Source organism: Phycodurus eques, chromosome 13 (assembly GCF_024500275.1).
Source record: "Phycodurus eques isolate BA_2022a chromosome 13, UOR_Pequ_1.1, whole genome shotgun sequence".
NCBI lineage: Eukaryota > Metazoa > Chordata > Actinopteri > Syngnathiformes > Syngnathidae > Phycodurus > Phycodurus eques.
The window spans coordinates 26,579,457-26,603,210 of NC_084537.1; the positions used below are offsets into that span (position 1 = coordinate 26,579,457).

General features: G+C 42.5%; 1 protein-coding gene across 4 annotated transcripts; it reads left to right on the forward strand.

The window, feature by feature from the left end:
* The first annotated feature begins 496 nt into the window (after positions 1-496).
* On the forward strand, positions 497-22,598 carry amph (amphiphysin). Of its 4 annotated transcripts, none has more exons than XM_061693463.1 (21): positions 497-611; positions 3,099-3,179; positions 4,097-4,151; positions 4,291-4,385; positions 7,719-7,814; positions 7,882-7,989; positions 8,281-8,366; positions 11,103-11,178; positions 11,283-11,365; positions 11,598-11,736; positions 16,944-17,063; positions 17,133-17,216; positions 17,412-17,438; positions 17,523-17,540; positions 17,740-19,788; positions 20,240-20,281; positions 20,385-20,501; positions 20,773-20,826; positions 21,406-21,588; positions 21,705-21,806; positions 21,886-22,598. In XM_061693463.1, the coding sequence occupies exons 1-21, from the start codon at positions 543-545 to the stop codon at positions 21,988-21,990; spliced, it is 3,789 nt and encodes a 1,262-aa protein (XP_061549447.1). In that variant the 5' UTR covers positions 497-542; the 3' UTR covers positions 21,991-22,598. The 4 variants fall into 4 exon arrangements, with proteins under 4 accessions (XP_061549447.1, XP_061549451.1, XP_061549448.1 ...); XM_061693467.1 differs by having other exon boundaries at positions 17,740-17,940; XM_061693464.1 differs by having other exon boundaries at positions 16,953-17,063.
* The last annotated feature ends 1,156 nt before the right edge of the window (positions 22,599-23,754 follow it).

Genomic DNA, 23,754 nt, shown 5'->3' on the forward strand with positions numbered 1-23,754 from the left:
ATAGTGCACTGTATTATTATTATTACACATTATGCCTTTCCATCGCACACCCAACCACTCGCCTCATTTACGCCTTCTACTGGACTGCACCATTTGATCGAAGGTAAGCGGCGTGCTATCGCATTGACTGCCGAGTTGTGCTGCCCTCCGCCGGACAAAGTTTGACATTACAACAGTTGCGTTCAAGAAAATTAACAATACTATGCAGAGTTGATTTATTTCACAGAATTGAAACAAATGTGTATGAAGAGAAACACGTTGTCTTTGACCCGTTTTGATATTTACAATTTTTATATTGTCCTATTTTTAAGTTTGTTTACTCGCATCTGTGAGTTCTTACATGTACTAGTACGTTCGTCCTAAAATTATAAAGCTCTTGTTTTACAACTCGACTACCGCGTGAGCATGAGGCCTTAGGACTCGACCTGTCACCATCTGAGTTGGGCTCCCGCGCATGCGCACACGCAGAACACCGACACCATCCCCCGCACCTCCCACTCGACGCTGTCTTCACACTAATCCGCGGATGTCAGTACGGCGTCATGGCGGACATCAAGACGGGAATCTTCGCCAAAAATGTGCAGAAAAGGCTGAACAGAGCGCAGGAGAAGGTAAGCGGCAGCAGGTAGAGGATGAAAAAGAGGAGGAAGAGGTGATGAAGACGAGGAGGAGGAGGAGATGGAGGCTGACGTCCTTGCAGGCCGCGACATCTTCAAAAACCTTAAAATGTTAACGTTTTTAGAACGGCCTGCTGCTGACGTCACAGTCGGGCGAAAAGCAACACATGACAGGCAATAAAAGAGGAAAAAGGATTTGCTGACCATTTATTTATTGGCTCAGTAGCTACGGAGGTGACTTCACGCAATATGAATTTTCCTTCTCGCGAGATGACGTCATGTTGACTAGTTTACTCACATTTTGTATATTCAGTACATATAGCATATGCGCTACATACATATACATTGTGTATTATATATAATTTTTAAATTGCACATACAGGATATATTTACACACACACACACGTGTGTGTATATATATATACACACACACACACACACATACATACACTGTGCTGTGAAAAGGTATTTGCCCCCTTCTCAAATGAACTAAAAAGGTTGTTATTATTATTTATATATCCTATCTCCAGGGTTGAGGTCACCGAGGTGGTTAAAAAGCTCCTCGGTGGCAAGGCCCCGGGGGTGGATGAGATTTGCCCGGAGTTCCTAAAGGCTCCGGATGTTGTGGGGCTGTCCTGGTCGACACGCCTATGCAACATCGCGTGGACATCGGGGACAGTGCCTCTGGATTGGCAGACTGGGGTGGTGGTCCCCCTTTTTAAGAAGGGGGACCGGAGGGTGTGTTCCTACTACAAGGGGATCACACTCCTCAGTCTCCCTGGTAAGGTCTATTCAGGGGTGCTGGAGAGGAGGGTCCGTCGGGAAGTCGAATCTCATATTCAGGAGGAGCAGTGTGGTTTTCGTCCTGGCCGTGGAACAATGGACCAGTTCTACACCATCGGCAGGGTCCTCGAGGGTGCATGGGAGTTCGCCCAACCATTCTACATGCGTATTGTGGACTTGGAGAAGGCGTTCGACCGTGTCCCTCGGGGGGTCCGGTCGATCTACGTTCCTACCCTCACCTATGGTCACGAGCTGTGGGTCGTGACCGAAAGAACAAGATCCCGGATACGAGCGGCCGAAATGAGTTTCCTCCGCAGGGTGTACGGGCTCTCCCTTAGAGATAGGGTGAGAAGCTCGGTCATCCGGGAGGATCTCAGAGGAGAGCCACTGCTCCTCCGCATCGAGAGGAGCCAGATGAGGTGGCTGGGACATCTGATTTGGATACCTCCCAGACGCCTCCCCGGTGAGGTGTTCCGGGCACATCCCACCGGAAGGGGACCCCGGGGACGACCCGGGACACGCTGGAGAGACTACGTCTTTCGGCTGGCCTGGGAACGCCTCGGGATCCCCCCGGAAGACCTGGATGAAGTGGCTGGGGTGAGTGAAGTCTGGCGTCCCTGCTAAAGCTACTGCCCCCGCGACCCGACCTCGGATATGCGGTAGAAAATGGATGGATACACACACACACACAGTGGGGCAAAAAGTATTTTTGTCAGTCACCAATTGTGCAAGTTCTCCCGCTTAAAAAGATGACAGAAGCCTGTAATTTTCATCATAGGTACACCTCACCTATGAGAGACAAAATGAGAAAAAAAAACTGAAAATCACATTGTCTGATTTTTAAAGAATTTATTTGTAAATGATGGTGGAAAATAAGTATTTGGTCACCTTCAAACAAGCAAGATATCAGGGTCTCACAGACCTGTAACCTCTTCTTTAAGAGCCTCCTCTGTCCTCCACTCGTTACCTGTATTAATGGAACCTGTTTGAACTTGTTAGCAGTATAAAAGACACCTGTCCACAACCTTAGTCACACTCTAAACTCCACTATGGCCAAGACCAAAGAGCTGTCAAAGGACACCAGAATTAAAATTGTAGACCTGCATCAGGCTGGGACATGTTCAAACAAGTCCTCTAGTTAGCATCACAGTTGTCTTCAAACTTCTAATCAGTAAGACGACCTATTTAAAGGCTGACAAGTAATCACTGTGCTGTTTGGTGACGTGTACTAAATTGTACAGTATTAGATGTTTTTTTTTTGGTTTTTTTTGCCTTAAGTATCGGCAGCCTTCGCAAGTACCCTCTACCTTGAAATGAGGCCGGTACTGATGCCGACACCTGGTATCGGTACTCGCCCATCCCTAGTTCATCCATAACGGGGCCCTCCGAGGTAAACCATACCTACGATGTGGCCCACCACAAAAATGAGTTTGACACCCTTGCTTACGTACATGGACCAGAGGAGCGTTACCCACTGCTGGCTGAAATCCAACATTGCATCCAGCGATGAGAGCTAGATTTTCATTACAACGCAAAAGCTCTACTACAATAAGAGTGGGTGCTCTTTTTTTATGAAATACACTATTATTATGATATTGGTTATACAATCAGTGTATATGTCTATGCCCCATTTAAGGCATGATGAAACCAACATGCCAGATGAATTCATGCTTGAAAATATCTTTTGTTATGGTTCAGGTGCTGCAGAAGCTAGGAAAAGCAGACGAGACCAAAGATGAACAGTTTGAACAAGTTGTCATCAACTTCAGGAGACAAGAGGTAAGCAAGAAAGTGTGTCACTACAACTTGGATTGTCTTGAGAGACCCGCTGCACTGACTAGAGCAGTGGTTCTTAACGTTGTTGGAGGTACGGAACCCCGCAAGTTTCATCTGGAGTTCATGGAACTCTTCCTAAATTGAAAAATAAAAAATGGTTTATTTCAAATTCAAAACAGGTATATATTTTACTGTCTGTGTAGAGTCACAGTCATCCAGGTCATGCACAAAATGAACCACGCATCAGTTACAAAATCAGTATTAAAAGAACAAAACGAACAAAACATGAATTTCACACAAAAAACAAAGAAAAAAATTCAATTAAATGAAAATTTACTGTAAGTGAATGTGAATTTTCCGCTTGGAAAGTGTCACTCTCATATCAGAGGAATGGACTTCATTGTGAAATTTCACAACAAAAACTGTTCCTTATCTTTATTGTTTCTACAATCCTCGAAAAGGGTTCATAGGTACGAGTAGGTTTTTTTGGGCTCTTTTTCATTATTGGATGCGCTGTCTGACATGACAGAAATGCTACTCAACTCAAGTGTATCTTTGAAATGTTGTTAAATAAAGATAGTTTAAAAAAGAACAAAGCATTTCAACTCGAGGGACAGCGCCGCAATGGTAAACGCCCACCTTGACGCAGTGTTGCATTTTGAACGGCATGAACACTGCATTTGGCTTTTACGGATACACGCACACACGGTGTGTGTTGAGTCCTCCGTTGAACCCCAGCGACTGCTTCACCGAACCCCTGGGGTTCGATCGAACCCAGGTTAAGAACCACTTGACTAGAGTCTTCAGAGATTGACTCCTTCTGAATACGGATTTGTGGAGGGAGAATTTTGAACGCACATTGTATTTATTTTTTTTTAATCCTTAAAGTTTGAAATATTAACGAGTGGTTTGCGTGTCAGTGTGAAGGTTCGCGGCTGCAGAGGGAGATGAAGGCCTACATGTCTGCTATTAAAGGTGACGTACAAAGTCTAAACTGTTTGTCCAATGTGTGTGTGTGCTGTATACAGTAGCCAACATTCATTTGATATGTGCTGTGAGTGGAATGTAAACGATATGCTACTGAATAATGCTCAATGCTGCTGTTAATATGCAGGGATGCAGCAGGCCTCCATCAACTTGACTCAGTCGCTCCATGAGGTCTACGAGCCAGACTGGCATGGAAAAGATGATGTCATGACCATCGGCAAGGTACGCCTATTTTTATTGCCATTGCTAATACCCAGTCAGCAAACAGGGGTTGCACTGACGTCGCTTTTCCTCCTTTGCAATATGTCGCCGAGACGTCGGCATTAAATCAAAAATTACCACCATGCGACGTCTGATCAATTAAAGAGAATTTAGAATTTTAGAACTTAGAATTTTATGGCTGCAACACGTTCCAGAAAAGCTGGGACATGTGGCAAAAAAGACTCTTTTAATTCGAAGCCATGCTGTTGTAACACGTGCAGAATGTGGTTTGGCATTGTCTGAAATAAGCACGGGCGTCCATGAAAAAGACGTCGCTTGGATGGCAGCATATGTTTCTCCAAAACCTGTATGTACCTTTCAGCATTAATGGTCCCTTCACAGAAGTGCAAGTTACCCATGCCATTGGCACTAACACAGCCCCCTACCATCACAGATGCTGGCTTTTGAACATTGCGTCCACAACAGTCCGGATGGTTCTTTTCCTCTTTGTCCCGGAGGACACGACATCCACAATTTTCCAAAAACAATTTGATGTCCCAACTTCATTGGAATTGGGGTTGTACTTGACTATATAACAAGACACATACATTTATTTTTTCCTCCCTGAATCCTGACTGTCTGACATGAAATCACCTATTCCTGTTTTAGGTCAGTTGGGATTAACACATTTATTTCTGTTTGCTAAATGCCAGAATAATGAGGATATGAGGTTACTTTTTAAGGTAAATATATATAATAGGCAATACAGTCATGGTCCCATGAGGTGCCAGTGTTTTTAGCATTGACTGTATATTGTTGTTGTTGTTGTTATTATTATCATTATTATTATTTTGTAGACTACTACAGCATCTTTAATACATCGCTGGTAAATTTAACATTTTATATGCTGCAGATACTTTGCCACAGGGAAGTCATTCATCACCATGGCAAACAGTTTTCGTGTTGGGGTCTCTACCGTCTCCATGATTGTTACTGATTTGGCAACAGCGATTTGGGACTGCCTTGTGCATGAGTTCATGGCTGTGGCTACCACAGAGGAGTGGAGGAAAATAGCTGAGCGGTTTGGGGAACTGTGGGATTTTCCTCTCTGCTGTGGAGCACTGGATGCAAAGCACGTTGTCCTCAAAGCCCCGCCAGCTTCGGATCCCATTTCTACAATTTAAGAGCCAATCACACATACGCTTAAGTAAAATTTGTGCAATATTACTTCACCCTTTTAGCACCATAATAATAGATATATTTATTAGTTTCACAGCTTTCAGGGGCAGTTTGAATGATTCAAATTGCACGAAGTAGCGAGGAGTTAGGGTCATTTGAAATACACATGCGGCGCGGTGTCAACGGTGATCCCCGTTGTTTTAAAAGGGTTAATCAGCACTAAAACATTTTACCTGTGTACGGTACATCAAGAATTTATATACATATCATAATGAACAGTGTGTCTGCGTTTACTGTATATTTTATCCATGATGTATTTTATTGATTGTATTATCTTGTGAGGTAATAAAGCATCACTTTTGGAATAGCTTCACTGTAAAACGTATGGACTGCATTGAGCAGGTAACCAAAATAAACTGAATACTGAATTAACCCGACACGGATGTGACATCATGACATAAAATAAGGCACATAAGGTTGTTTACGTATGTAATAACTGTATGTTTGTCTAAAAAATGTAAAGGACACAAATTAAGTAAAAGTGGAATTATAAAAAAAAAAAAAATCTTTTGAACTAAACATCCGTTAGAGGTTAAGAAAAGAGAACAACGAAAAGTTGCGGCCCAGGTATAACCTGCCGGCCGTACAAACCTTTATTGCCGGGTTATTTTATTCTGGTCGAGGTAATACTTTAACGATTAGGCCGGATGGAAAGTTTAACAATGTATTTGAAAATACAAAGTCCAACAATAAGGTTGGAGAAGGTTCAGCGCCGGGCTCTCCGTCGTGACTTCGTGCAGTCTCGGACCAATCCTAGCTTCGGCTTAGTTTATGAGGTCTTTTCGGAATTTCAGTATGATGCTCCCATTGCACCCCGAGACCGCGGCACCCAGAAAGAGCATGCGCCACTTTCTATAACTTTACCATTGAACGTTTTGGCTATTGCTAGCGATACGTCAGTACAGCCGCCATATTGAATGTGTCAGTTTTACTTTTATCGAGTGGCACACACACTAACAACGCTCTGAGTTACCGAAGGTTCCGGGGCGCGGGGAGCTCGCCCGGAGTGAACTTCCCAACGCACCCTATGTTGGTATGTTGTGCGTTTCTTGTGTCGGTGTTAGTGGCAGTCTTTTCAAGGAAGGAATCATGCTTGTCATGAACAACGTACCCTAAATCGGGGTCCAGACACACACAAAGAAACAAAACAAACAAAGGAAAAGTATGGATACAGTACTAGTAATGGCAGCAACCTCCTGTTCGCATTGACCCTCCTTCTGTTCCCCTTCATCTGTCCGATAAAGTTAATCTGTAAATAGAAATAAATAAAGAGTGCGTGTTTATGGAAGCAGGTGGTTTGGGATTGTGCAAAGGTTTTGCCTAATGGTAGTGCTATCATGGTTCACTGTTCGACAGCTTTAAACAATTAAATTTATACACTTACCAGGTATGCCAGCTTCTTCACTCATAATTTTCCATACCCGCCCCTTTCTTGATCGGTCCCAGAACTGATATCATGTCACGTCATAGAACTCAAGGTGCCCACCGACTGCAACAATCACCGCCTCCATTTTTCTCTACTCAACAACCGTGTACAGGACGTTGTGTGTAACATAGTCCATTCTGGACGCTGATTGGGTGTCCGTCCCGATGTGAATGTCGCTTGAAGTTAAAATCTCCCAATTGGAGCGAACGGGCGAAGGAGGCGAATTTTCGTGTGCCCACCCTACTCGCGCTGTGTCAAACGTGTCATACGTGTCGCCCGGCATGAATTTGCATCTATTCATGCGAACTGCATTGACTTTATGTGATCACGCCGCATGAAATGTCCAAAACGTGTCTGGTGAGAACACAGCATAAGGCCGACGTAGGTGCGACGTATGTTTGCTGACAGGGCAGTTGTGGAGATTGCGCACATGAACTGCTGTTCCACCAAGAGCCTGTAGGTGGAGGTAACACCTTTGACATACAGTATGACAAGATTCGAGAAACCTAATTTGAACAAGAGTGGAGTTAGTAACTTGGTTTGCACATTCTACTCTTTATCTTAGCTTAGGAAGTTAACACAGGATTCATTCATGGTTTTTTTTGTTTGTTTGTTTTTTTGTTTTTTTTTAAATGCCTATGTAAGATCATGTAAGATAAGGTCATTGTTCCGTGTGTCTTTTCCTTTAGGACTGTGATGCATTGTGGGAAAACTTTCACAATAAGCTGGTGGACTCGACACTGCTGAATCTGGACGCATACTTGCTACAGTTTCCTGACCTGAAGGTGATCAACTATCGATGTTGTCAGCTTCGTTTGGCTTTCGGCATAACTGACACTTTCACGTCTTCAGACCCGTGTGGCCAAAAGGAGCCGAAAACTCATTGACTACGACAGCGCTCGTCATCACGTTGAAACTCTGCAGACGACCGGGATGAAAAATGACCGCAAGATTCTCAAGGTCACCATCTTTTAAATGTCTTTGTCAGTCTTTCGATGAACATCAACTTATATAAAGCTGTACTTCACACATCGTCAACAGCTTTCCAGCTGTTAGTGGGTTGAGACCTTGTTTCATTGTTGCCATGAAGTACTGCAAGGATCTGTTCTTAGGCCAATGTTACTTCATATTTGTTTTTTTTTTATACTGTCGGTATATGAAGTGAATCCCAAGTTTCCCACTTACGATGAAGTTAACCAAACTTGATTTGGTAATTTGCTACCATCTAGTGTGTCCATACTAAATTTGCAGGCTGATGAGGAGCTCAGAAAGGCCCAGAGAGTGTTCGATGAGCTCAACGCTGGTCTGCAGGATGAACTTCCAACTCTTTGGGACAGGTTAATGTTATCTCATCTAATTTCTACTGTATTGTAGGGCTGTCACTATCGAATCTGTTTAGAATAGATTATCCTATAGATATTTAAATTTCATCAAGTACTCGATTAATCGCCCCACCCCCCAAAAAAAATTCAAAACATTTTATTTATTAAAAAAAAAAATTTACAACCCCAATTCCAATGAAGTTGGGACATTGTGTTAAACATAAATCAACACAGAATACAATGATTTGCGAATCACATTCAACCTACATTTAATTGAATACACTACAAAGACAAGATATTTGATGTTCAAACTGATCAACTTGATTGTTTTTAGCAAATAATCATGAACTTAGAATTTTATGGCTGCAACACGTTCCAAACAAGCTGGGACAGGTGGCAAAAAAGACTTGAGAAAGTAGAGGAATGCTCATCAAACACCTGTTTGGAACATCCCACAGGTGAACAGGCTCATTGGGAACAGGTGGGTGCCATGATTGGGTATAAAAGGAGCAAAGCAGTTTAAGGACAATGTTCCTCAACGTACAATTGCAAGGAATTTAGGGATTTCATTATCTACAGTCCATAATATCATCAAAATGTTCAGAGAATCTGGAGAAATCACTGCAGGTAAGCGGCAAGGCCGAAAATCAACATTGAATGCCCGTGACCTTTGATCACTCAGGCGGCACTGCATCAAAAACCGACATCAATGTGTCAAGGATATCACCACATGGGCTCAGGAAAGCTTCAGAAAACCAATGTCAGTAAGTACAGTTGGGCGCTACATCCGTAAGTGCAACTTGAAGCTCTACTATACAAAGTAAAAGCCATTTATCAACAACACCCAGAAACGCTGCCGGCTTCTCTGGGCCCGAGCTCATCTAAGATGGACCGATGCAAAGTGGAAAAGTGTTCTGTGGTCCGACGATTCCACATTTCAATTTTTTTGGGGAAATTGTGGACGTCGTGTCCTCCGGGGCAAAGAGGAAAGGAACCATCGGGACTGTTATGGACGCCAAGTTCAAAAGCCATCATCTGTGATGGTATGGGGCTGTGTTGGTGCCAATGGCATGGGTAACTTACACATCTGTGAAGGCACCATTATTGCTGAAAGGTACATACAGGTTTTGGAGAAACATATGCTGCCTTCCAAGCGACGTCTTTTTCATGGACGCCCCTGCTTATTTCAGCAAGACAATGCCAAACCACATTGTGCACGTGTTACAACAGCGTGGCTTCGTAGTAAAAGAGTGCGGGTACTACTAGACTGGCCTGCCTGCAGTTCAGACCTGTCTCCCATTGAAAATGTGTGGCGCATTATGAAGCGTAAAATACGACAACGGAGACCCCAGACTGTTGAACAGCTGAAGCTGTACATTGAGCAAGAATGGTAAATAATTCCACCTACTACGCTTCAACAATTAGTGTCCTCAGTTCCCAAACGTTTATTGAATGTTGTTAAAAGAAAAGGTGATGTAACACAGTGGTAAACATGACCCTGTCCCAGCTTTTTTGGAAGGTGTTGCAGCCATAAAATTCTAAGTTCATGATTATTTGCTAAAAACAATAGTTGATCAGTTTGAACATGAAATATCTTGTCTTTGTAGTGTATTCAATTAAATATAGGTTGAATGTGATTTGCAAATCATTGTATTCTGTTTTTATTTCAGTTTAACACAACATCCCAACTTCATTGGAATTGGGGTTGTAGTAGTGTAATTGTTTAATTTATTAAGACAATTAAGGCGAATATGCTCTTGTGCTTTGTGAAGTGGACATGTACAGTGTTCCCTGCCGCTCGATGATCACAAATTTATCTATTCACCGAATTTACTTTTGTCATTTTTTTTTTTTAACCTATTCCTCCATTAGTAGCTGGCTCGATGGCACCAAAGCCCTGTCTGAGAAAAAAGTAGTGCTTTGGCGCCATCTTGTGGCATATATAGGAAACTGTAAACCCTTTTTTGGGTTAGGGTCAGTCACTTGCTGATTTTCACTGTGATTTAAGCGAGTCCACGTGTGAGTGTTTCAGTGAGAGCTTAATGATTATTAGCTAAAAACAATCAAGTTGATCAGTTTGAACATTAAATATCTTGTACTTGTAGTGTATTCAATTAAATATAAGTCGAACATGATTTGCAAATCATTATATTCTGTGTTTATTTATGTTTAACACAACGTCCCAACTTCATTGGAATTGGGGTTGTACTATTAACATGCATTTTAATCTAAACTGTTAGCAAAGGCAAATTGGTTCCGGGAACCTCAAATATGTTTTTTTTATTGCCTCGAGGCTGAAATATGTGCGTTGACCAATTTTTGTGGTCGAATTAGCCTAGGTAGCTGATTTGTATTCACAATCCTAATCAATTTCACAAAATATTTTTTTTGTTGTTTTTAATACACATTTTTTAATGAACATGTTTCCAACCCTAACTATTGGTCGAACCCAAATCCCAAATGCTAATCCTGATAGGACTACAACAAGCATAGTGATTATGATCCATCCATCCATTTTCTGAGCCGCTTCTCCTCACGCGGGTCGCGGGCGTGCTGGAGCCTCTCCCAGCTGTCATCGGGCAGGAGGCGGGGTACACCCTGAACTGGTTGCCAACCAATCGCAGTAGTGATTATGAGAATGAAGAAAATAGCGTAAATTCCGCTTCATTTTTGTTACGATTTTGAACATGAACAAAAATGTTGGTCAAAGCATGATTCAACTTAATTTAAATTGTGACTTTCATGTTTCAGTCGAGTTGGATTCTACATCAGCACTTTCAAGAGCGTGACGAGTCTGGAGGCCAGATTTCACCGTGAGATTTATCTGGTGAGACGGGACATGGAAACTACCACATTTAAAAATTCAAACGTTAATGCAGTGAAACATGAGCTTTTTGCTCTGCTCATGTGATCACTTTTCTCTGTGTGTAGGTGTGTAAGCAGCTGTATGAAGTGATGATGCAACTTAGTGAACAACACGCTGACAAAATGTTCACCATCCAAGGAGCACCAAGGTGTGGAGATCAGCTAGATAACATATATACTGTATACAGCATACAGTATATGCTGTGTGTTTTTCCTTGTGTCCAAAATAATATCACAGTCAAGCATAAACACAAGCAGGGAGTGGTTAAAATACTGGATACATGTGTAATTGATGTACCACCGATGTTTAAGAGTTTTAAAAGCCTCATGAGTTTTTGTCGCTAAAGTGGGAGGTCACGCATTTCCATTTGGGTCCTCTAGTGATGCGGGCCCGCTGCGGCTCGCTCGGACGCCGTCTCCACCAGAAGACGAAAGTCCACCTGAGAGTCCGGACGCCGGTTCCAATCACATGCTCCGCCCAGTCTCTCCTGGACCTCCACGTCCCAAATCTCCAATGCAGGTAAAGAAGTCAACCAGCACATGCAGATATCCAAGTTTTCCATCTATGACGAAGCATAAGGATGAGTTCCTCGTGAATACGTGATTGTTTTGAATAAGTACAGCCATCACACCTTTTCTGAGAAGATGGAAGTGAAGTACCAGGCTGTATTTGTTGTTTAATGTTCTGTGGCTCTTCTTCTTTGCTGCACACTCATCTCTGGGATGGTGAGTGAACATGTGATGTGTCACACGTGTGTTAGTGTTTGTGGATTAGTAGCAATGTAGCGGCATTATTAACATGTTTGTCACACACATTTGGACAAATATGTGTGGAAACATGTCACTTCTAGAACTCTGGTTCCCATTTTCTTTGCCCGCTCATGGACAGGCGCAGTGATTTCTTTCTTTTTTTCCTGTCTGACTGTACTATTCATTATTACTATTACTGCTATACTGTAATTAATTAATTAATTCATTTATTCTGCCAGCCAATCAGAGTTCCCCATATTGCCAGCCATTTTAGAACATTTTGACTGATCTTTCAAGGCCCACAGAATGTTGTGTTCTGTCACAATACAAGCACCAAACTTACCAACAGAGAGTAGACTTCTTTCACCAGGAATAAAAGTTTGTCTCTAGCTTTTTACGATCATTAGTAATCAGCACTATAACATTGGTCGGTTTCAACAAAATGCAGATTCTTTAGTACAAAGTGAGAGAAAAGAAGGTTTTTGTTTAAAGAAACACGGCACTAATATTTTTTTGCTTTTGTGACAACTCAATCTATAACACAATAAAAACAAGACTGGGAGAGGAGGGCTTTTATTGGCAAAATAATCATTTATTTACAGCTGTACAACTAAGAAATGCGCTGTGAGTGACGCTCACTCACTGCAGGGCTTGAATACAATATCAGTCGCGACAAACTTTCTACTACCTATCGCAACACATACTCTGTTTATACCATACGTATACATTCTCTGTTGAAGTGTCGGGTGCCTAAACTTCTCTGACTTCGAACGTGTTGGCATTTCTCACCCTCACAATCAACGTGACGAGCCTAGATTGACGGCTGGCCACCCCCCAGCATGTTGGTAATAGGGAAGGGGATCAAAAATAGCACTTGTTAAGTAATTCACGCAACTTCTGGACCAGCTGACATTCACAAAACACTAGGTCTGCAAGTGGTATTAATAGGCTACACCACTCTAACCATTCTGAAGAAGGGTGCGAGATTGCAGCAGTAATTTGACTAAAAAAGATACCACTTTCACTATTAAACCCTGTCTGTACAAAATAACACATTAAATATACATTATAACGTGGTTAAAACGTGATAGTCATTTTAAGTACAGTAATGCATTCTGGGAAACAGCGAATTTAAATTTCCTGGTTGTTAGGGTAAAATCCACCCTGCCAGAAACTGCAACCAGAAGTTATTATGAGGTTATCCAGCGGGTGTATTTTATTTTATTCTTTTATGTCTTTTTTTTTTTTTTTTTTTTTATCTACTCAAAGTCCCCTGGACTTTTTCTTCTCCCCCAAACTGCAAATTGAATAGTCTGCATAAGGTGACAGTAATGTCAGACACTTCTGAACTAACTCAGATGGACAACAAATTGAATGTAACATGCATGGTGACATCATTCAGCAGGGCAGCCAAGCAGGAAACATGGCGTCCTGCGGGTCAACCATTTGAAAAAGTAGTACACTTCACAAAAATGGATGACAACAGGGTAATCTGTAAGACTGCAACTTCCTAAAAGGGAGGACATACAAACAATATGAAGACGCATTGGCACAGGTGGCATGCGATAAACTTGACAGAATGTGGTGTTTTCGATGGGCTCCGGGGAGGACCACAACTTGGTTTCAGCCCGGCTGGCAAATCTAAGTAAGCATGTCCTCTGATGTTAATACTGCAGGTGACTAAGAAATCAGCTACTCTAACTACATTAAATGAATTTAAAAAGTTGAGTCATGGAATTACTGGGAGTATTGTGTGCGGTGTTCATTGTTCATAGACACTCAGGCAGATTCCATTTGTGGGAACCAGTGTTGTAGAACAAATGTGGTATTTTTGTGTGTTTCCACCCCACTCGTAGAAATAGAAAGACATGCAATGCTTTTGTTGTCATTGAAGGTACTGTATACTTGACTAATGGTGCCGGACATGACATCAGGATCATGTGTCCATGCTAGAAAACCTCTGAGTCTTTAGTCCTTTTTCACAAAATAGCTGATAACGCTGCTACTTTTTGATGATGATGTCCTTTTCTTTTCCTATTATCAATGTAAGTACAAGAGCTTGACGGTACCGTGAACCCAGTGAATAGGGACCAAGGTCCGACGCAAAGAGTAAAAATTCGCCAGTAACTGCTTTTTTTATTCAGTATATTTAATTTCCCATTTAAATAGTTTAAACCCTAATTATACTTCAAACTATGAAACACCTCCAAACACCTTAATATAATTTCAAACTCATTTTACCACATTGCCCAACATTTAGAATAAAATGCACCCAAATTGCAAGGGCACTGGCATGTATGGCAACCTGTAAAAATACCAATTTCTACTTTCATAGAAGCCATTTTATGAGGTTTTTGACTCAGTCATACAGATAAAAAAAATTTCAGTACATACATTGGGGCAAAAATGTATTTAGTCAGCCACCAATTGTGCAAGTTCTCCCACTTAAAAAGATGAGAGAGGCCTGTCATTTTCATCATAGGTATACCTCACATTTGAGACAAAATGAGGAAAGAAAAAAAAAACAGAAAATCACATTGTCTGATTTGTAAATAATTTATTAGAAAATGATGGTGGAAAATAAGTATTTGGTCACCTACAAACAAGCAAGATTTCTGCCTCTCACAGACCTGTAACTTTTTCTTTAAGAGGCCCCTCTGTCCTCCACTCGTTACCTGTATTAATGGGACCTGTTTGAACTCGTTATCAGTAAAAAAAGACAACAGTCACACTCCAAACTCCACTATAGCCAAGACCAAAGAGCTGTCAAAGGACACCAGAAACAAAATTGTAGACCTGCACCACGCTGGGAAGACTGAGTCTGCAATAGGTAAGCAGCTTGGTGTGAAGAAATCAACTGTAGGAGCAATTATTAGAAAATGGAAGGCATACAAGAACACTGATAATCTCCATCGATCTGGGGCTCCACGCAAGATCTCACCCCGTGGGGTCAAAATGAACGGTGGGCAAAAATCCCAGAACCACACGGGGGGACCTAGTGAATGACCTGCAGAGCGCTGGGACCAAAGTAACAAAGGCTCCCATCAGTAACAGAGTACGCCGCTAGGGACTCAAATCCTGCAGTTTCAGACTTGTCCCCCTACTTAAGCCAGTACATGTCCAGGCCTGTTTGAAGTTTGCTCGTGAGCATTTGGATGATCCAGAAGAGGATTGGGAGAATGTCATATGGTCAGATGAAACCAAAATAGAACTTTTTGGTAAAAACTCAACTTGTCGTGTTTGGAGGAGAAAAAATTCCGAGTTGCATCCAAAGAACACCATACCTAGTGTGAATCATGGGGGTGGAAACATCAGGCTTCGGGGCTGTTTTTCTGCAAAGGGACCAGGATGACTGATCTGCCTGGGGAACCAAGGAGTGGCTTCGTAATAAGCATTTCAAGGTCCTGGAGTGGCCTAGCCAGTCTCCAGATCTCAAGCCCACAGAAAATCTTTGGAGGGAGTTGAAAGTCTGTGTTGCCCAGCGACAGCCCCAAAACATCATGGAGGAATGGGCCAAAATACCAGCAGCAGTGTGTGAAAACCTTTTGAAGACTTACAGATAACATTTGACCTCTGTCATTGCAACAAAGGGTATATAACAAAGTATTAAGATTAACTTTTGTTATTGACCAAATACTTATTTTCCACCATCATTTGCTCATAAATTATTTAAAAATTAGACAATTTGATTTTCTGGATTTTTTCTCTCTCATTTTGTCTCATAGGTGAGGTACACCGATGATGGAAATGACAGGCCTCTCTCATCTTTTTAAGTGTGAGAACTTGCAGAATTGGTGGCTGACTAAATACTTTTTTTGCCCCACTGTATGTTGTATATCAGTCTGCCAATCAGCCAGTAGTTTTGCAAAAGGTGAACGGTGTTGCAACAACGCTGATTTAACAGCCATTCAGAAATGACAAGTCTCTTCCACAACTACAGTGATGTTTCTGAGTACAAAGCGAGATTAAGCCTGTTGCTGCCATGACGTACCAATATGTACATACTGTATATTGTCCATCCATTCATTCTCTGAACTGCTTCTCTAGTTGTCTGCTAGTCACACGGGTGTACTGGCGCCTATCCCAGCTGACTTTGGCTGAGAGGCGCAGTACAGCATAGATATGAATACAAAATACACGACACACTGTAGCAGACCGGATACCCAACATGTTTACGTGGCAGCCATGGTGGGCAGGTGGTCGTTCCTGTAGAAGGCAATGCATGGACACTGAAATTGAGTTGTAACTTGCTCATTTGTCAACCGATTTTCGTGACGGTTACTGTTTTGTCTACGCCAAAGCGTATGCTGTCATGCACACCATTTGGAATATAAGCACAAAAAAAAATCATAATACTTTTACATGTCAAAGGGACTCCCAGTTCCCTTGTCATAATTGAACGACATTTTACGCAACCGTATGCAGTCCAACGTACCGGCATCCTTGGTCTTTTGGTGGCCTTGCTGTCCACACACCTGGAATGCGCTGCTCACTTTGATCTCCCGAGCTTAGCGATGCTGTGGGCATGGAGCTTAAAATGGGCATGTTATAGCTACCTATACTGTACATATCTGTGGGGTACAATCTGAACTGGTTGGCAGCCAATCACAGAGCACATAGAAACAAACAACCATTCACAGTAACATTCACACCTCCGGACAATTTATTCTTGAGTCTTCGGTGTGCTGCGGGCCTTAGAAGAAGAAGGGCATTTGGGTGGCATCTTGGGGCGTTACAGAAAGCAAGAGTTGGTGAGTTATCCAGCAAATAGTTTTCAGTAAAGTTCTATAGTAAAAAATGTCGAGTAGGTGAATTTCTTTATGAATGTTGTATCATGAATAGGCAGAGGTTCACTGTAGTCAGGTCAAGTACTGCTATGAAAGTGAAAGTTATTTTTTGTAGGCGGTCAAGCTAGACAGCATTGAGATGAACACGAGAGGGTGAATGTTGAATAATGGCAATGCTGCTATTTGACAGATGAAAAAGGGACCCCCAGTGCCTCCGCCCCCCAAAGTCACACCTTCCAAAGAGGTGGTGGAGGAGCAAATCATTGATCTGTTTGGAGGAGAGTTTTTACCGGCACCGTCACCATTGCAGGTCTCTTCACATTAAAAAAAACTGAGCTATGTTACGCGTTGCCTCGTTAACCGCCTTGTGTGTCCACAGCCCAATGAGAGGCCAGGAGAATCTCTCCTCGATATGGATTTCGACGCCTTCCAGCCAGATGAAAGTGTGTCGCCAGTACCGCAGGTTATTTACGCAAAAGCATCTACATGCAAACATTGTGGACGTGTGTGTGCATATAAGGACTGTATTGTCTGACTTTGTTGAATGTGAAGGTTTTTAACAAACGGGGTAGTACAGAGTGCCTTCACTTTTCTCGTACATTTTTCTGTCTAAATTGGACCATTGGATAAACATGAACCCCTTTTTTCTTCCCCCAAGACTGTTGTACCTTGGGATACGTGGTCGGTGAGTATATTCCTGTTTGCAGAAGTTGATTTGTTGATGAAATGATTTAAAACATGATAATTGTCTCCTACTACTCCCTTTTAGGCACAGTCAGCCCAGACCGTAAGCACACACTTTACTCAATCAGCGGGACATCTTTACTGAGAAAGAAGTTGTTTGTTTATAATATTTGATACAAGTGTGAGACTGAAGCCATGACAAAGAACACAAAATCAATAATATAAACATGCAAGCAGACTATAGAGCAGCACTTAGACTGGCTCCAACAAACGTTAACCTTTCCTTCCCTGCGTCTGCTCAGGCTTCAGAAAGTGGCTTTGTCGCCGATTGGTCAGCTGACTTTAGTTCAGCGACCAGCAACGGAGAGGCTGCCGCAGGGGAGGCCGCTACAGGAGCTCCAGAAGGTACAGAGCAAGGGGATCAAGGAGGCGAAGAAGATAGAGCCATGTCACCTCCTCCTCTACCTCCTTCTGCCAAGGACAGTGAGGCAGCAGAGGATGAGGTTAGCAGCCGGGATGACCTGTCTGAAACGCACCCCAACCTTCTCTATGCTGCTGAATTGGAAACGGGGCAGGCAGAGTCTGAGGGAAATAAGCCAGGGGAGGGAGTTCACAAGAAGTCCACCCCTGGGCTCCTGTTTACCGATGAGTTTGGTAAAGAGATTGAGGACAGCTCCAAATGCATGACAGAGAAGTGGTCCAGGTCTCCCGAAGGCTCGGGATCAGAATACGAAACCGCAGAAGAATGGGCCGATGGGGTTCAGTGTGGGGGCTGGGCAAGTGCAGACGACGAACCTTCACGTGAATATCACCCTGATGCTAAAAACGCAGAGTCGCTCCCGGATATCACAGGAAGTAGAAGTGGTGCTCAAGCAGACAAAAGTCTGAATGTTGAGGAAAACACAGCAAATGTCATGTCGGGAAATGCTGGAAGTAGGGATATACCAACCTGGTCTGAAAGACAGGAGGGAGGTGTGTTTGACAGTGATCCTTTTACAGAAACACAGGGAGCAAGCAAGTTTCATAACAATCGTTTGGCAGAAACACAGGAAGGAGTTGCGTTTGAGTCTGATGCTTTTACCGAAACACAAGGAGGAGGTGCGTTTGATTCAGACCCTTTTGCTGAAACACAGGCCGGAGGAGCGTTACAATCAGATCCTTTTGCCGAAAGGCAGGAAGAAGGAGCGTCAGAGTTAGATTATTTTGCTGACATTCAGGGGGGAGGTGCGTTTGATTCAGACCCTTTTGCTGAAACACAGGCCGGAGGAGCGTTCCAATCAGATCCTTTTGCCGAAAGGCAGGAAGAAGGAGCGTCAGAGTTAGATTCTTTTGCTGACATTCAGGGGGGAGGTGCGTTTGATTCAGACCCTTTTGCTGAAACAGAGGCCGGAGGAGCGTTCCAATCAGATCCTTTTGCCGAAAGGCAGGAAGAAGGAGCGTCAGAGTTAGATTCTTTTGCTGACATTCAGGGGGGAGGTGCGTTTGATTCAGACCCTTTTGCTGAAACAGAGGCCGGAGGAGCGTTACAATCAGATCCTTTTGCCGAAAGGCAGGAAGAAGGAGCGTCAGAGTTAGATTCTTTTGCTGACATTCAGGGGGGAGGTGCGTTTGATTCAGACCCTTTTGCTGAAACAGAGGCCGGAGGAGCGTTACAATCAGATCCTTTTGCCGAAAGGCAGGAAGAAGGAGCGTCAGAGTTAGATTCTTTTGCTGACATTCAGGGGGGAGGTGCGTTTGATTCAGACCCTTTTGCTGAAACACTGGGCAGAGGTGTGTTTGACTCTGACCCTTTTGCTGAAACACAGGCAGGAGGAGCATTAGATTCAGATCCTTTCAACAAAACACACGATCGAGGAGCATTGGATTCAGATCCTTTTGCCAACATTCAGGGAGGAGGTGTGTTTGATTCTGACCCTTTTGCTGAAACAATAGGCAGTAGTGTGTTTGATTCAGAACCTTTTGCTGAAACACATGATAAAGGTCCATTTAAATGTGTTCCTTTTGGCGAGACTCAGGTTGGAGATAAGGCAGATTGTTTGAGGTTAGAAGCCAGTTTAAAGGTGAAGTGTTTTGTGGTCTCTGGAGGCCGAGGAAGCAGTTGGGAACCTTTTGCAAACAGTCTATGTACAGCATCGTCAGATGCTGTGGTTGATAACGTGTTCAGGAAGCAAGTTGGCAAGAGCAGCTGCTTTGACTTTCCTAATGAACACAGAAGCTCAACCACGGAAGTGCAAGATGTAAATCTTCCCCAAGTCTGCAAGGAACCAGAAAGTTCCGACATCTCCGAAGATGAGGCTGCAAACCTGAGATTTGGAAAAATGTACCAAGCTGTAGCTAAAGAAAAGGAAGAGGTACATGGTCTCATTTTGAGTGTGCTAGTTTGGCAGCAAGTAGACATAAGTTGAAATCCTAGCCTTCCCACTAACCCAAACCTGATCCCGTTCCAGACCTTTATTGTTCTTCTTCTTAACACTTGCCATATCTGACATTTGATAGAAGGTTGCCTCACAAGCATGTGATTGCAGTTTAACAGTCGATTGGTCAAATTCAACTTCAATCAGTAGTTATAACATTAACCAATTGGATCTAAGTCCAGTCCGGCCCAGGAATCAATCTATCCATCTAACAGTCTGTCTGTCTCTCTCGCTCTCTCTCGCTCTTTCTCTCTCAACCCTCAGAATCCTCCCTTCCCAGCAGCTCCGTAATAGCATTGCCTGTAATCCTTCTTGACACTCTCTTTGTTACTTATTTTTATGACCATTTGAGATCCTTCTTGTCTCATTTTAAACATGCCTTCTGAAGGATGCCCCTTGCCCATCATTGTTTGCTGATTTTGATCAAATGGTGAGTAGCCATTTGATGAATTCCAGTGGCTTTTTGGCAATTGCCATCAGGATATCAGGATATTTTTTTCTGTATTCTGAACGATGTAAACGGATGAATTAAGGCTTCAGAGATGCCAAATTCTGCACCTCCTGCTGGTGAAGAACCCCTGCCAGTGCACCCTGCTGCTGAAGAAAATACAGCAGTGAGTTGTGGCTCTCCGCTGGAAGAAAACCTTTCTGTGAGTTAAACATCACCTTTCATTGTCAATTCAACTACGATGGGTTAGGGTTAGTTCATCTTAATTGTTGATCACAACTTCAAGTTGATTGATGATTGTGCTGGTTTTAGTCGCAATTTTAATGAATCATCCAATCTTCACAAGGTCAAAGGTCTTTTCCCAAGTATATTTTTCTGGTGCATATTTCCAATCTAGTCAAAGAGCTGTTGTCATAATAGGTCATCACAGAGCATTATTTTGATGTCTAATAAAATGGTTTTATTTGACTTAGGATCTGGATTCAGTTCCGGTAGAAAAGAAGCAAAGTCCTACGGATGAAATTTCGGTAAAATTTGCAGACACAGCATAATGTTTAGACATTAAATACACACTTTTGTAGGGATGATCTTTAATAAATTTCAGCTACATACTGACAGAAAAAGAGAAATGTACCCTGCTTGATTTGTAAAAGGCAGAGAAGACTAACTTATTTGACTTAAACTTGGATAACTACTTTTTGTAGTTCAGGAACACCCCATGTTGTGTTTAAAAAAACTTGGATAACTAGTTTTTCTAGTTCATGAACACCCTGTATTGTGTTTAAAAAAAAAAAAAAAATCAAATAAAATGCAGTCATTCAGGTGAACTGATGAGCACCATTTGTCCAGTTGGCATTCATCCTAATTTGTCATCCATGCACAATTTAGCATATCACACCTTGAACAACACCAGGAAACCTTTTGGATTGAAGGTTAAACCAAGAAAGATGTCCACGTTTCTTCTATTTCAACAAACAGATGCAGACCTGAACTTAATAGTTTTAGAAATGTTCCATTAGCTATTTCATGACTATTAAGCACAATGTACTGTATCTGACATCAATCACATGGAGGTGCATAAAACAAAAATTGTATATCCTTTGCAGGAAACCATGGCCATCCCATCTGTAGTGATTGAGCCCGCCTCCAGCAACGAAGGTGATGATGATAGGGATGCGGACATCATCTCGCCCTCCGCTATCGGCGACAACGGCGTGGTGGTTGACAAACCCCCAATCAAACCCACAAGCTCGTCTCCTGGGGGACTCCCTGGTGACTTCCTGTACAAGGTCAGACCTTAATCCCAAGTATTGAAATTCCTATTAATTATAATTTGATGGGCATATTAGTATGATCAAAAAGACAAAAACTGCATGTAGTAATGAAACCAGTGAAAACTGTGCAGGTGGAGACGATGCATGACTTTGAGGCAGCAAACAGTGATGAGCTGGACCTGAAGCAAGGTGATGTGGTCTTGGTGCTTCCCACTGCCTCAGTGGAGGATCAGGTGAGCTGCTGGGCATCACGTGTATCTGTTGACCAATGCCAAATTTAAGATGGATGCTTTTTGTATGCCACAAATGCAGGAAGCAGGCTGGCTGACAGGATTCAAGCAAAGTGACTGGATGATGCTGGGAATTGGAGCTCAGAAGGGACTTTTCCCAGAAAATTTTACACAGCGTTTAGAGTGAGAAGACTTCCCACCCACATGTACACAAAGCGTTCAAATTCACTGCTGGAGTTTTCCCAGGATCAACCCTCACGTGATCTGATATGGGATTGCCCACACCTACCCCCACCCTGCCCTATTTCAAGGAAACAAAATAGGGACCAGTGTTTGTGTGAGCATGTTCCCATCTAAAAAAAGGTATAAATCATTTCTGAAGACAAACAAAGTGTATTGATTTTTGTCCCCCAAAAGTGTAACACTGTTTAAGCACACTCCAGAGTCCCAAATTCCTTTTTCAGTTACCATTGATGTGTTGTGCTCGATCACATTAATTTGTGTGGCTGTGCTCATAGTTTGTTAGATCAGTTTAGTGTGGCAACAAGTTGTAACATTTCATAGTTATTTCCAAAAATATATTGTTAAAAAACGCCATTGTTATTTAAATATGCACAAGTAATGTGGAAATGAAATAGTATTTTAAAATAGTAAACATTCATCTGATTTCAATGGAGGAATGAAATATGAAGATAAATGAATATATGAATATTCAACATATGGATAAAAGGATATGTGTTATTAGATAGTGAGATGATATTACTGTATTGTATTGTCAAAATAAAGTTCTTTCCAGAAGGTTTGATTTGTCACAGGTATGTTTTTATTGTGTTAAGGTTAGGTGAGGGGAACCGAACCCTCCCTCTCCCAGTATAGGGGAAATAATTCCCCTTCCGGGATCGGGGGGAGAAGCACGGTCCATCCCCCTGCGCCATCTCCCGTCTCCATTTCCCCATTCCTGGCGATGTGCCTGCTGGCCCCGCCGGTCATAGTGGACCACTTTCCACTCTCCCCCAGTCATCTGTGTTTTAATTTTCTTTTTTAATTCCAAATGAATTGTATAGAGTCGCCTTTGTTATTTATTTAATATTTTTTTCTTTTAGATGTGCTGTTTATTAATAGGTATGAATTTGTAATATATTTCTAATCATAACAACCAAAACCCACAAAAAAAAAAAACAATCCCCCCAAAAACTTTTTTTGTCGACCAAACCGGTGTGCCTCGACAACGTTTCGGCTCTAAGGAGCCTTCCTCAGGTCCTGGCACACCAAATTCAAAAAATACAATGCACAATTAGGCGATGTTTACTGTCCAAACATCGAAACCAAACTGAGTCAGTAAAAACGTTGTTCCCTTTTATACCCACTGTTTTTTTGTCCTATGTTTAAAAAGATCTTTTAAAATAATAATATGTGCAAAGTGCTTGTGTGCGTTGTGCCACATGTGATTGTGTGTGCATCCAGGGGTTGGTGCTTCCCAGTAGTAAAAGCAGCATAAAGCTTAAGATCATGCCCAAGGTGAAGAGGGAGAAGGAAAAGCTCCACAAGCAGAAGTCAAACCGCTCGCTCTCAGGTTGGAACAGCCGATAAAACACACACAAAGTCATCTAGCAGACAAATTGGAATTTGGACTGTTGTATTGAGCAGCTTACTTTGCTTCCCTCTCGTGGCCTGGTGAGGTAAGATTTGCAGCTGCATGGCCAGCAATTTGAAGCTGCTTTCACACAGCATTCATTTCCCCCCCTTTCCATATTGTCCAAAAATGTATTCTCCTTTCCTTTTTGAGAGCCTCACCCACCGAAACAGCCTTTGTCCTGAGAGCATGCGTGCTTGCACACTGCCGATGTAGGTTGCAACATTAACATAATTAGATGTCAGCGTGCCAGCTCCGATTGTTTTCAACACAAAGTAGCATGCGTAGTGATTTTTTTTAAAATGAATACCTCTCTGA

Bases quoted from the DNA above. Each gene is read 5' to 3' on its own strand.
- amph (XM_061693463.1), top strand. From the start codon at position 543: ATGGCGGACATCAAGACGGGAATCTTCGCCAAAAATGTGCAGAAAAGG. The intron at 11,737-16,943 runs GTAAAGAAGTCA...GCTATTTGACAG, and splicing joins GTCCCAAATCTCCAATGCAG to ATGAAAAAGGGACCCCCAGT. The intron at 20,282-20,384 runs GTGAGTAGCCAT...GGATGAATTAAG, and splicing joins TTGCTGATTTTGATCAAATG to GCTTCAGAGATGCCAAATTC.